Raw genomic sequence first — 12,717 nt, 5'->3', positions numbered from 1 at the left:
GTCTGACTGTTGTGACCCCCATGGACTATAGCCTGCCAGGCTCCTCTGTCCATGGGATTTCCCAGGCAAGAATACTGGAGTGGGTTGCCATTTCCTTCGCCAGGGGATCTTCCTGACCTAGGGATCGAACTCCTGTCTCTTGCATCTCCTGCATCAGCAGGTGGGTTCTTTACCAGCTGAGCCAGTGGGGAAAGCCAAGGTATAGCCATAGGAAAGGAAAACTATGGAAGCTTCAACTACTTTAATATTGGAGAAGTCCATAGTAGGAAAATGTCTAAAGAAGGAAAACCTTAACTCGGATGTAATTTACAAATCCCAACAGACGTGCTGGAATTCATAAATTCTGAGTTACCTCACCAACAGGGCCCAGAAACTACTCTCCTAGATCCTAAGGTTCTTTCTCCACTCCCCATCAAAAAATAAAATTTCAACTTTAGACTGTATCAAAGGAAGGAGCAGACATATAAAATGTGACTGGTTAAAAACTGATTACGTAGGTAAAGAGCTTTTTGTTGTAAGTGCAGCAACTGTGCAAGTCCAGGATTACAAGCAGCTGGGCATCTGCAGGTGGGGCAGCAGAAGAGGTACCTGCTCAGCCCGCAGACCCAGGAGGATTCCAACGTGAAGAGCCCAGGCTTCGAACTCACACACTCCTGGAGCCGCAGCTTCAATTCGTCCTGACTAGAGGGCACTGCATCCTACCCAGCCTTCAGGGTCCCCATCTAAAAACCACAGGACTGTTCTGAGGATCAACTAAGGTTAATACACACCTGGCACACACAAAGTATACAAACTGCAGTCTCTATCACTGTTATTAGTAAAGGGCACTAAATAAGAATCAAAGGTCAGAGTAAGAAGAACTCTCTTAGAGAAAAATACATTCACCAATTTCTCACAAAGCTTTTCATAGATACTTAGTTAATTTTCATGGCAACAAAGAATGGCCTCACAGAGCACAGACAGGCAGGAGCTACAATTAACTAGAGAACAACACTGACTAAGAGGGCGTGGTGATAGTACACTGCAAGCCAGAGTCAAAGCAGGGGTTTCCGGAACTGGGCTCTGAGGCTGAAAGAGCACAGACCAGTTTCTAGAACTTATGTGTGTCTGCATGTGCAGCACATGGCTGCGGTCTTGTTCAAGAACACACCTCTTGCAGGGCTTCCTTCTATGGAGAGCCAGAGACAGTAGGACCGTATTTTATCTATATCAATCATGCCTGCTTTCCTAATCCTAGCTTTCACATCCACTATAATGAACAACCACAGATTTAAAACAATTTCATGCAAAAAAAAAAAAAAGGAGTTTCCTTCGTGGCTTAGACAGTAAAGAATCTGCCCGCAATGGAGACGCGTGTTTGATCCCTGGGTTGGAAAGATCCCCTGGAGAAGAGAATGGCTACCCACTCCAGTATTCTTGCCTGGAGGATTCCATGGACAAAATGGCCTGGCAGGCTACGCTCAATAGGGTCGCAAAGAGTTGGACTCGACTGAAGTGACTGAACATGCACACACACGTGTAAATATTTTTTCTTTAAATATTTCAAAATCTCCAAACTGTCTCTATGGTCAAGTTAAAACACGTAAATGAATGTTCATTCTTGTATCTGTTCAGAACATTTAGAACTGTTTTCTTAAATTTGACTAATTCTACAATAAAATGCAACTGCTCCCAAAATAACAGACACAGAATTTATTAAAAGCTTCTAAAAATAACTACCAAGAAAGGATATTTAAAAGTGAGATTCTGATTTTTTTTTAATTAAAAAAGTTGTTAAACTAATTCAAATTTTTTTTCTTAACCACTAGGGGGTACATTTGGTCATTTCCCCTTACTAGACAGGAAAGAAAATGTTAATCTTTCATCTAAGAACATCACAAGCCATTAAATAATTGCTTGAAAGTTAAAAGCAGCAAGGGTGAACTGCTCACTAATCTTCAGCTATTAGTCATTAGAATGCCACTCAGTACACTTAAGTGAAGTCGCTCAGTCGTGTCCAACTCTTTGCGACCCCATGGACTGTAGCCTACCAGGTTCCTCTGTCCATGGGATTTTCCAGGCAATAGTACTGGAGTGGATTGCCATTTCCTTGTCCAGGGGATCTTCCCAACCTAGGGATTGAACCCGGGTCTCCCGAATTGTAGACAAACACTTTACCATCTGAGCCACTAGGGAAGTCTTAAAACTCAGTCTAAAGCTAACTGCACATTTTACCCTGTGAAGATCTATTCACTCTTGACCAGGGCTTATTCTGCTTATTGTTGTCAACACATTATCCCCTGAGTTTAAGAAAGTAAAATGCTAGAGGAAAGGAATCAGATCAGATCAGATCAGTCGCTCAGTCGCGTCCAACTCTTTGCAACCCCATGAATCGCAGCACGCCAGGCCTCCCTGTGCATCACCAACACCCGGAGTTCACTCAGACTCACATCCATAGAGTCAGTGATGCCATCCAGCCATCTCATCCTCTGTCGTCCCCTTCTCCTCCTGCCCCCAATCCCTCCCAGCATTAGAGTCTTTTCCAATGAGTCAACTCTTCGTATGAGGTGGCCAAACTACTGGAGTTTCAGCTTTAGCATCCTTCCTTCCAAAGAAATCCCAGGGCTGATCTCCTTCAGAATGGACTGGTTGGATCTCCTTGCAGTCCAAGGGACTCTCAAGAGTCTTCTCCAACACCACAGTTCAAAAGCATCAATTCTTCGGCGCTCAGCCTTCTTCACAGTCCAACTCTCACATCCATACATGACCACAGGAAAAACCATAGCCTTGACTAGATGAACCTTTACACCATGCTTTAATTCTTTAATACTGTGGCTTCAAAAACTAACAAAATAAGAGAAAAAAATTAAAAGAAAAACCTCAATAGCAGCAAAAGTAATGCAGCACTAAAAAACTGTTTTGGGTACCATGACAAAGCTATTAAATTTATAAATAAAAACTATAAAATACTGAGGAGACGGAGGGAGTCATTTAGCTCGTGACAGTCTTCCCAGGTGGTGCTGGTGGTAAACTACCCGCCTACCAATGCAGGAGACAGAGACGCAGGTCTGAATCCTGGGTCAGGAAGATCCCCTGGAGGAGGGCGTGGCAACTGCTGCAGTATGACTGCCCGTGAGAATCCCAAGGACAGAGCCCATGGGGTCAGAGTAGGACACAGCTGAAGCAACTTAGCATACATACAGGCACTGTAAATCAAATCTTTCTTGGAAAAAACCTGGTGATATTAAATAGGGCTATAAAATTGTTTCTTGCCTTTGAACAAGTAATTTGTGAATATGCAAGTAATTCCTGCTAAATACATCCTAGCAATGTTACTTATAGTAGAGAAAAATCGGGACCAATCTAAATGCCCTGTAAGCAAGAAATAAACCATAGTATACTAACACAATGAAATACTATATATTCAATAAAAACCTCATGAAAACGTGCACTACGTTGATGCTCAAATGTATATGTAATGATACCAAGCTTAAAAAAAAATCATACACACACACAAAAAGCCACAGAACACAGTCACACTATTTATAAAGGTAAATGAAGATCATAAATCAGAAGCTAGAAAAATATGAATAGGATTTGATGTTCACTAGATTCCTGATTCTATGATAGTAAATTGAACATAAAATAATTCTGAGAGGAGAAAATAACTGAATCCTCAGGGTTCTTTTGACTGTCTCTCAGTATACATAGTGAGCCAGATACAGGACATGGACTTCACAGGATATGTAAAGACTATAGCCCATAAATTACTGTTACCCTGAAGATAAACTTGATTCATCTCTATAGCTATGAATATTGCATAATACTGCAACAATGATAAGTACTGTACTTTCTCTCTAGTGAAGGCAAAATATCCTTCAAGGGGAATATATAATAAGCAGTGTGTATTGGCTCAGCCAGTAAAGAATCTGTCTGTAATGCAGGAGACCCAGATTCAATCCCTGGGTCAGTAAGATCCCCTGGAGAAGAAAATGGCAATCCATTCCAGGATTCTTGCCTGGGAAATCCCATGGGCAGAGAGTTGGGACACAACTTAGGTGGGACTAAACCACCACCACCATATAACAAGCATATATGATAATCTCTATTTTACAGATGGAAAAAAAACTGATGGAAATGGTTATCAATGACCTGCCCAGTTCATCCAACTCCTGATTTCCTAACATAAAATCACTGCAGATGGTGATTGCAGCCATCAAATTAAAAGATGCTTACTCCTTGGAAGCAAAGTTATGACCAACCTAGATAGCATATTCAAAAGCAGAGACATTACTTTGTCAACAAAGGTCCATCTAGTCAAGGCTATGGTTTTTCCAGTAGTCGTGTATGGATGTGAGAGTTGGACTATAAAGAAAGCTGAGCGCTGAAGAATTGATGCTTTTGAGCTGTGGTGTTGGAGAATACTCTTGAGAGTCCCTTGGACTGCAAGGAGATCCAACCAGTCCATCCTAAAGGAGATCAGTCCTGGGTGTTCATTGGTAGGACTGATTTTGAAGCTGAAACTCCAATACTTTGGCCACCTGATGTGAAAAGCTGACTCATTTGAAAAGACCCTGATGCTGGGAAAGATTGAGGGCAAGAGGAGAAGGGGACGACAGAGGATGAGGTGGTTGGATGGCATCACCGACTCAGTGGACATGGGTTTGGGTGAACTCCGGGAGTTGGTGACGGACAGAGAGGCCTGGCATGCTGCAGTTCATGGGGTTGCAAAGAGTCAGACACAACTGAGCGACTGAACTGAAAAGCATCTTCTGGAAATAATCATTTATAATAATTATTATAATATTTATCATTTTAATAGATTTCAATATATTTATAATTATTCCCACGTCACAATTCCAGTTCCAATTTTAAAAATGTTTTTCTAACAGTGTACAGAAGACTGTCTTCCTTAACAAACGTGGAATGATGAGAAAAAATTATTAATTCCCTGATTGATGTAATGAAAGTTTAGACTGTTTATTGTTTTTCTCCTTTGAGAGGCAAAGAGAAGAAATGTTAAAGTATACTTTAAATTCCCTAAACCAATTAGTCAAATTCTAGGGGAAAAGTGTTAAAAGTACATCTTTGTACTGGTCTGATATTTGCTACCACTGACCAAGATGTGAATGCAGCTGGCCACACAGAAGAAATCCAAACATCTCAGAAATCAAACATGATCTGTCTTGCCTGTTTTATTCCTACATCTGTGAGAATGAAAAGGCCAAAAGGACTCCCTGAAATTAATCAAGAGTTTACTATTTTAAAAGTTTTAAAAGTAGCTACCTAAAAGGACCTGTCGAGGAAACAAAATTACCTAACTGAGGAAACAAAATTACCTAACCATTACCTAACTGGAAGAACACCTGTAAATTTCACTCATACTCATGTTTGAAGTCCATCTCAAATGTCACTTCCTCTCTGCAGCTTTCCCTGAAGACTCCAATCCACAGATGTTTCCTCATTGTGTTTCAGAGCACTTTGGACATACATCTTTTATAACATCACATTCTGATAATCTGTCATAAGCTTATGACCTTTGAGTTTCCTAGGAGACAGGAATATTTCTGTCTCTATAGGCACTAGTTATACAATACACAATTGCTGTTAAGTTTAAAGACCAAACACTAAGTTTTAAAGGCTGGTTACTACAATATTTACTGGAAAAACCAGTGTGCTTGTGGGACAAGCTCTCTCTTCCATTTGGAAGCACTGTTTGTTTGGGTTTTTTTCAGCCAGAACTCTAAGAGTGAAAGCGCCTTGCACTGCAAGGTACCGGAGTTACAGTACTGAAGCGCCGTTAACCTGCGTGGAATTTAAAGATCTTCAAATATTTTCAAGGATCCAATTTTTTAAACAGAAACTGTAAAATGCCATGAAAAATTTAACAGCTTCTTTAGTGCCCTAAAATAAGCTCAAAATTCACAACTATAGTAAAGCTAGTAGTAATAAAATTAACACCAGCTTAAAAAATTCAAACTTAGTAAATAAACCTATTTATAGATTGTAAACGTCTGCTGAAGGACTATTTGAATTGTTAAAATTATTAACGGTTTCAAAGACTTTTCTCGCGCCCCAAAGGGTAAGTTTTAGCCATCTAAAATAATTGCATAGGTATACTGTCCTGCCCTATGCCGAATAACCCCGAAACAGGTTACTTATGTCTCTTTTACAAAGTAGTTAAACTGAAAGCCTTGGGTTTAAGGTCGTTAAGAGATTACAAAGTTTTCAAGGTCTGCCCTAGGAAGAAGAAAACGTCGCCTTCTCCTGTCGCCTGCTTCTTTAAAGTGTTCAAAATCGTCTTAAAGAAACTGAACAGGGGGATCTTATATATATATATATTTGCATACTAAAAACTTTTTTTTTTTAACACACTTAAAAGGTTAAGACATGAACGGTCTCAGCCATCACAACAACTCTTTATTAAACGCAATTCACACGGTTCTGGGTGTAAAAACTCCACAAATAAGGAAGCGACTCCTAATCTTGAGGTTAAAAATACACCCCCCCCAACCCCAAGTCCTAGAAAGCACAAGACCTCATAACCGACCAGGATTCCAGAAAAGTAGAAAATTTAGGAAGCCAGGAGATCAAAGAGTTCCTGCAAGACCTGGCGAGGGCCCCTTCCTTGGCGCAAACACACCCTCTTATCCGTGGAGCGCTCACCAACCCGCACACAGCTCACTGTCCCCGGTTCACTCACTCACACACACATACACACACACACACACACACACACACCTGCTCGCTCGACCTGGCCCCGCCAGACCTGAGGCGCGCCGAGGCCCACCAAGTCCTCCACAACCTACCCCCGCCGCTCACCGAGGCCGTTTCGGAGCCGCCACCGACCCACGGCCCCGCACTTCTGAGGGGCGACACCGACCGCAACCCCCGCCCCACAGCGGCTACGCCCCCTTCCCCTCGGACCCCGGCTCCCCCCAGGGCAGGGTGAGGGGGGTGTTGTCCGCCGGGCCGCGCCCACCTTGCACTCGTCGGTCTTCTTCTCTTCCTCGCAGAAGTTGACGGGCGCCAGGCCGGGCAGGTAGAAAGCGGCGCCCCGACGCGGGCCCGGGGCCGCCCCCAGCAGTAGCAGCGACAGCAGCAACCACCACCGAGGGGGACACGGCGCCGGTAGCCTCGCGCTCATGACGGCTGTCTCGGGGAAAAGGCGGCCGAGCCGCGGGGCGGAAAAGAGGGAAGGAGGGACGGGGGCGAGGCTCGGAGACGACGAGCAGGCCGCCCAAGCTGAAGGAGGCCGTCCCCGCGACGGAGAGTTCCGGTGGCTCTAGGAGACGGCGCGGGTTCCGCAACAGAACCGACCCGGACCTCTACGGCGCATGCGCGAGGCCGCCCGCACATGCTCCGTGCGAGCGGCCGCGAGCGCTCCGGGGAGTTTCTGGGAGGGAGCGGCGAGGAAATCCACTTTCCGTGTTTTCGGCGGGCCAGCTAGGGCTGTTGCTACGAGAGAGGTTCCAGCGCCCGCATTCCGATTCCAAATTCCGATCTGGAGCCCCCTTGGGGCGTCGGGGAGCGTGTCTCTCTTGCCCAGCGCCCCAGGCTTGCTGCCATGCCTCATTTTCCCAGTTTTCCTCGCCTCAGTGCTTGAGGCACACCAACCCCCATTACGGACTTGTAATATTACACAAAGTACTTGCTGATGAAGGATGAGTTGGCGGAGGGAAGAAGTTTGGGAGACGGTTAGGTGCAGGATCGGAGAAGGCAATGGCACCCCACTCCAGCACTCTTGCCTGGAAAATCCCATGGACGGAGGAGCCTGGTGGGCCGCAGTCCATGGGGTCGCTAAGAGTCGGACAAGACTCAGCGACTTCACTTTCACTTTTCACTTTCATGCATTGGAGAAGGAAATGGCAACCCACTGCAGTGTTCTTGCCTGGAGAATCCCAGGGACGGGGGAGCCTGGTGGGCTGCCGTCTATGGGGTCGCACAGTCGGACACGACTGAAGCGACTTAGCAGTAGCAGTAGGTACAGGATAAGGAAAAAAAGAGGGGAGAAACCAGCTGCCCATCTTCAAATAGCTACTCAGAGGTGTTTGCAGGGTCCGGTTCCCAGCACTGGATGCAGTGGCTCCTTGCGTGGGACAGTTTGTTTTTTGCATAGTGTTTGCATAGACTAAATAAGACTCCCCTTAAGGGTGAGTGGAAATGAGGTGGGGAGGAAAATGGACTAGGCAAGTAGGGGAAGATAAGGTTGACATTTCTTTACAAAGGAAGACATGGGCATACTCTAGAGCCCAGTGAGAAATGTAGTTCATGCAAAATAGAAATCTGGTATGATCATACTTGAGCAAATTTCTGTCACTTTTCCTACTGAAGCGATGCGCTGCCTGTGCTAGTGTGTGCACAACGTACTTGTGTGTGTTTGTGTGGTACACTGTTCCAGGAGAAACTTGCTTTTGGTGACAAAAGAAAACACACAACATGGAAGTTTTAAGTTTTATTCAGGGAACTTACTAAGGAACATAGCATAGAAAACCCCCTCTCAGATAGCTCTGAAGAACCGGTCTCAAGAGGTAAGGGAGGAGACAGGATGTATATGAGTTTTTTGGCTGGAACAAAATAGCTAGGCCAATATCCAAAGGTTACTGCTAATCACAAAGAATAGACATCTCAAGTTAAAGATTTTAGTGTTTTTGTACATATGAGCAGATGCAAGCATCTGAGTTCAGTGAAATTATTCCTTAGATACGCATCTTAACTATCCAGGGCCAGGCTCCGAAGCACAGAATATTGATTTTTCTCCATCCTGAGTTCCCCTCAGGGTGCACTGTTGTTGGTTGACTGCAGTAGCAAATGGCTTGATCCTTGCAGACTGGAAGTATGGGCCACAGTTTTTGTTCACGAAGTCCATTCCTCTGATGTTTAACTTTCGATCAAATCTGCAGAAGAAGCCATCTATTTAGACCACATAGCAAGGAATTATAACCCAGATGTACCCCCAGCTCAGAATTCAAGAATGGGCAAGTTTGCTAAGAGGGATAATTCAGAAAAGTGTGGAGCCCCGTGCAACCCTATCTAAATTCTTGTGAGTATCTGCACGTTCCCCGCCCCCCCGCCCCGGAAATTTTATAACATTTATTAAATTTTCAAAGGAATCTATGACCAAGCAAAAGGCTAAGAACTACTGATTTATATTCTGTGGGGATAACCAGAATAATGAAGAATTCTTTCTTGCAGAGGTGCACACTAAGAACTGCAGCTTTGGGACACTACTATCCATTCACGTACGCACCTTGAGCAAATTAATTTATCAAGTTCCAGGTAACAGGGAGAATTGGGAAGTAGAGAAAAGGTTGTCCATCTTCTTTAGATGATTGAGAAGATTAAGGGAGAATGGGAGAGAGGGCGGGAATATACGTTAAGCGCAGGGCAGAGGAAAGAGAAAAGGGAGCCATTTTTATAACCAAAGCTGGGGTTCGGGGAGGAGGTGAGTAGGAGGCTGAGGGGGTCTGAGCGGTGGGATCCTGTCTAGGTCGCTTCTCCCTGGAGCAAATCAGTTAACATATTTGTTGAACTTATTTGGGCTGGTGAAAACACTTCCATACTTGAAGTCATAGAGATTTCCAATATAATAAGAGGAAGCAAATGTTCTCTACATTTAGAAAGGGGCAGAAAAATGAAAATTTCTTGTCTACTATCTTCTGTTTATGCGGTGCCACTAAATACTTGATCTTCACTATCTCACTGGCCCTATCCCAACCTTTTCCTCCTGTTTTGCATATCACCTGCTTCTCAAGCCCCAAACCTAGAAGATAACCTAAATTTCTTCTTTGGGAAGAAGATTTGGGAGAATGGCATTGAAACATGTAAAATATCATGTAAGAAACGAGTTGCCAGTCCAGGTTCGATGCATGATACTGGATGCTTGGGGCTAGTGCACTGGGACGACCCAGAGGGATGGTATGGGGAGGGAGGAGGGAGGAGGGTTCAGGATGGGGAACACATGTATACCTGTGGCAGATTCATTTTGATATTTGGCAAAACTAATACAATTATGTAAAGTTTAAAAATAAAATAAAATGTAAAAAAAATAAAATAAAATGGTGTGAAAAAAAAATCAAAAAAGAAATCAAAATTTGCATAGAAACTAATGAAAATGAAAACACAACAACTCAAAACCTGTGGGACACTTTAAAAGCAGTCCTAAGGGGAAAGTTCATAGCAATACAGGCATACCTCAAGAAACAAGAAAAAAGTCAAATAACCTAACCCTACACCTAAAGCAACTAGAAAAGGAAGAAATGAAGAACCCCAGGGTTAGTAGAAGGAAAGAAATCTTAAAAATTAGGGCAGAAATAAATGCAAAAGAAACAAAAGCCCATAGCAAAAATCAACAAAGCCAAAAGCTGGTTCTTTGAAAGGATAAATAAAATTGACAAACCATTAGCCAGACTCATCAAGAAACAAAGGGAGAAAAATCAAATCAATAAAATTAGAAATGAAAATGGAGAGATCACAACAGACAACACAGAAATACAATGGATCATAAGAGACTACTATCAACAATTATATGCCAATAAAATGGACAACGTGGAAGAAATGGACAAATTCTTAGAAAAGTACAACTTTCCAAAACTGGATCAGGAAGAAATAGAAAATCTTAACAGACCCATCACAAGCACGGAAATTGAAACTGTAATCAAAAATCTTCCAGCAAACAAAAGCCCAGGTCCAGACGGCTTCACAGCTGAATTCTACCAAAAATTTAGAGAAGAGCTAACACCTATCCTGCTCAAACTCTTCCAGAAAATTGCAGAGGAAGGTAAACTTCCAAACTCATTCTATGAGGCCACCATCACCCTAATACCAAAACCTGACAAAGATTCCACAAAAAAAGAAAACTACAGGCCAGTATCACTGATGAACATAGATGCAAAAATCCTTAACAAAATTCTAGCAATCAGAATCCAACAACACATTAAAAAGATCACACACCATGACAAAAATAAATAAATAAATAAATATAGTTCACTGGGCCGCTGAAGTACACTAAATCCTTTCAATACTTTCCAAATCCACAGCTACACTCTAGTCCGAGCCAAAATCTGTTCTCTCGGACTAGTACTTCCTGCAATAGCCTCTCAGCGTCCACTCTTGACAATAGCAAGCTCATAAAATCTTTAAATCACTCGATTCCACTCTTCTGCCTAACCTTGACACTCCAAAACACTTATTGCTACCTGGCATTAACGTGGTTATTTGTGGACTGCCTCACCCCCGCCTCTACAGTACCATCTAGAACACGAAGGAGGAGCTAGTAACGGGAGAACACTACTGGAATTGGTACTGGAATTGGCCAGACCACATCAATTCTAGATCTGAATTGACAGTCACAGACTTTCAACCACCTGATGCGATCAGCCAACTCATTGGAAAAGACCCTGCTGCTGGGAGAGATTGAAGGCAGGAGAAGGGGACGACAGAGGATGAGATGGTTGGATGGCCTCACCGATTCAATGGACATGAGTTTGAGCAAGCTCGGGGAGATGGTGAAGGACAGGGAAAACTGGCGTGCTGCAGGCAATGGGATAGCAAAAAGTCGGACACGACTTGAACGACTGAAAAACAACAGACTTTCAGCGCTGACTTAAACCTGACGTTTTCCACACGCGTTTATCCTCCATTCACAGAGGAAAGAAAGGGGACGGGCTGCCAGCTCGCCGTCAAATGGCTACTGGAGACCCAGCCCGCAGAAGTGTCTAAGGCGTGTCTTCTCGCTTCCCTACACACATCACCACCTCTATCCGCCGAGCTCAGCATTAGCAAAAACCCGGAAAAGGGAAGCCTGTATCTATAACAATGGTCTCCGGTCTCCAGACGCAATCTGGCCCGCCCACTGCGCGGATTGCGCGTGCGCACGCCCAGCAGCCAGCCACACCTCGCCAACTCCTACCCCGGCGACCTCGTTCCCGCTTCCGCCTTCACAGTTCAGACACGTCACCCCGCGAGGCCTGGCCTGGTGGGCGCGGCCTGGCCTGGTGGGCGCGGCCGGGGCGTTGCTCAGCCGAGGGGCGGGGCTTAGCCGCGGGGTGGCGCTCACTCCTCACTTCCGCATCCGGTCTGGGCGGGCTTCTCTCGTTTACCTAGCGCAGGTGCGCCTGCCAGGTGCCTTGGGACTGGAGTGGGGAAATCGCCCCGTTCGTCATCCAGGCCGCAAAGTGGAGTCCCTTCCTTGTAGGCGCTTGCTCTCTGGCCGCTGCCACGCAGAAAGGCTGAGTGGGGAATTCTTGATCAGAAATTCTTGAGAAGAAATGAAGTTTTCCTTCCATCCTTCCCTGGACTGTGACTCTCCCCTTCCTCCCGAGACAACTAATATTTCTGATTCGGCTCTAACACTTAGGATTTTTCTCCTTTACTCTGCTACAGGTAGCTTTTGCCAACTCCGATGCAAGGCTGTTTGACAGCCTGGAGTTTGGTTCTTTCACTCTTTTTTTTGCCGAAGTTATTTGGACAGTATGTTTTTCGGTAATTCCCAGGGCTTCTATGTCTACTCGCAAATGAAATACAGGATCTTAGTTAAATTTTAGTTTCAGATGAACCATGAGTAATTTTTAAGTCTGTGTACATCCCAAATATTCTGTGGGACTTGTGTATGTTTTACCTGGCAGCCTTACCTACGTGTCACGTTGCAGGAGAGGCAGTTGTGCCCTGCTCGTTGTGTGCCTGTAGAAATTTTTTATAAGATAAAAATCTCCTCATTGCCATTCCGTTTCTGATATA

At 44.3% G+C, this 12,717-nt stretch overlaps 1 protein-coding gene and 1 long non-coding RNA gene across 2 annotated transcripts in view; both read right to left on the bottom strand.

The window, feature by feature from the left end:
* The window catches only part of TM9SF2 (transmembrane 9 superfamily member 2), a 51,601-nt gene extending 44,290 nt beyond the window's left edge, over window positions 1-7,311 (bottom strand). The window contains exon 1 of the mRNA XM_019971837.2: window positions 6,962-7,311. Within this exon, the coding sequence (XP_019827396.2) occupies window positions 6,962-7,126 (165 nt within the window). The 5' untranslated portion in view covers window positions 7,127-7,311. The remainder of the gene's footprint in view (window positions 1-6,961) is intronic.
* A 1,110-nt stretch (window positions 7,312-8,421) lies between these two features.
* Window positions 8,422-11,816, bottom strand: LOC109567138 (uncharacterized). Its single transcript, XR_002181973.2, has 2 exons — window positions 11,447-11,816; window positions 8,422-8,876 (listed from the first exon to the last, which is right to left on the bottom strand). It is a non-coding gene; the product is annotated as an uncharacterized lncRNA (long non-coding RNA).
* Window positions 11,817-12,717: the final 901 nt, after the last annotated feature.

This window comes from Bos indicus, chromosome 12, assembly GCF_029378745.1.
Source record: "Bos indicus isolate NIAB-ARS_2022 breed Sahiwal x Tharparkar chromosome 12, NIAB-ARS_B.indTharparkar_mat_pri_1.0, whole genome shotgun sequence".
NCBI classification, from domain to species: Eukaryota; Metazoa; Chordata; class Mammalia; order Artiodactyla; family Bovidae; genus Bos; species Bos indicus.
The sequence above is the reverse complement of the archived record's forward strand: the minus strand, read 5'-3'. Positions and strand labels throughout refer to the sequence as shown.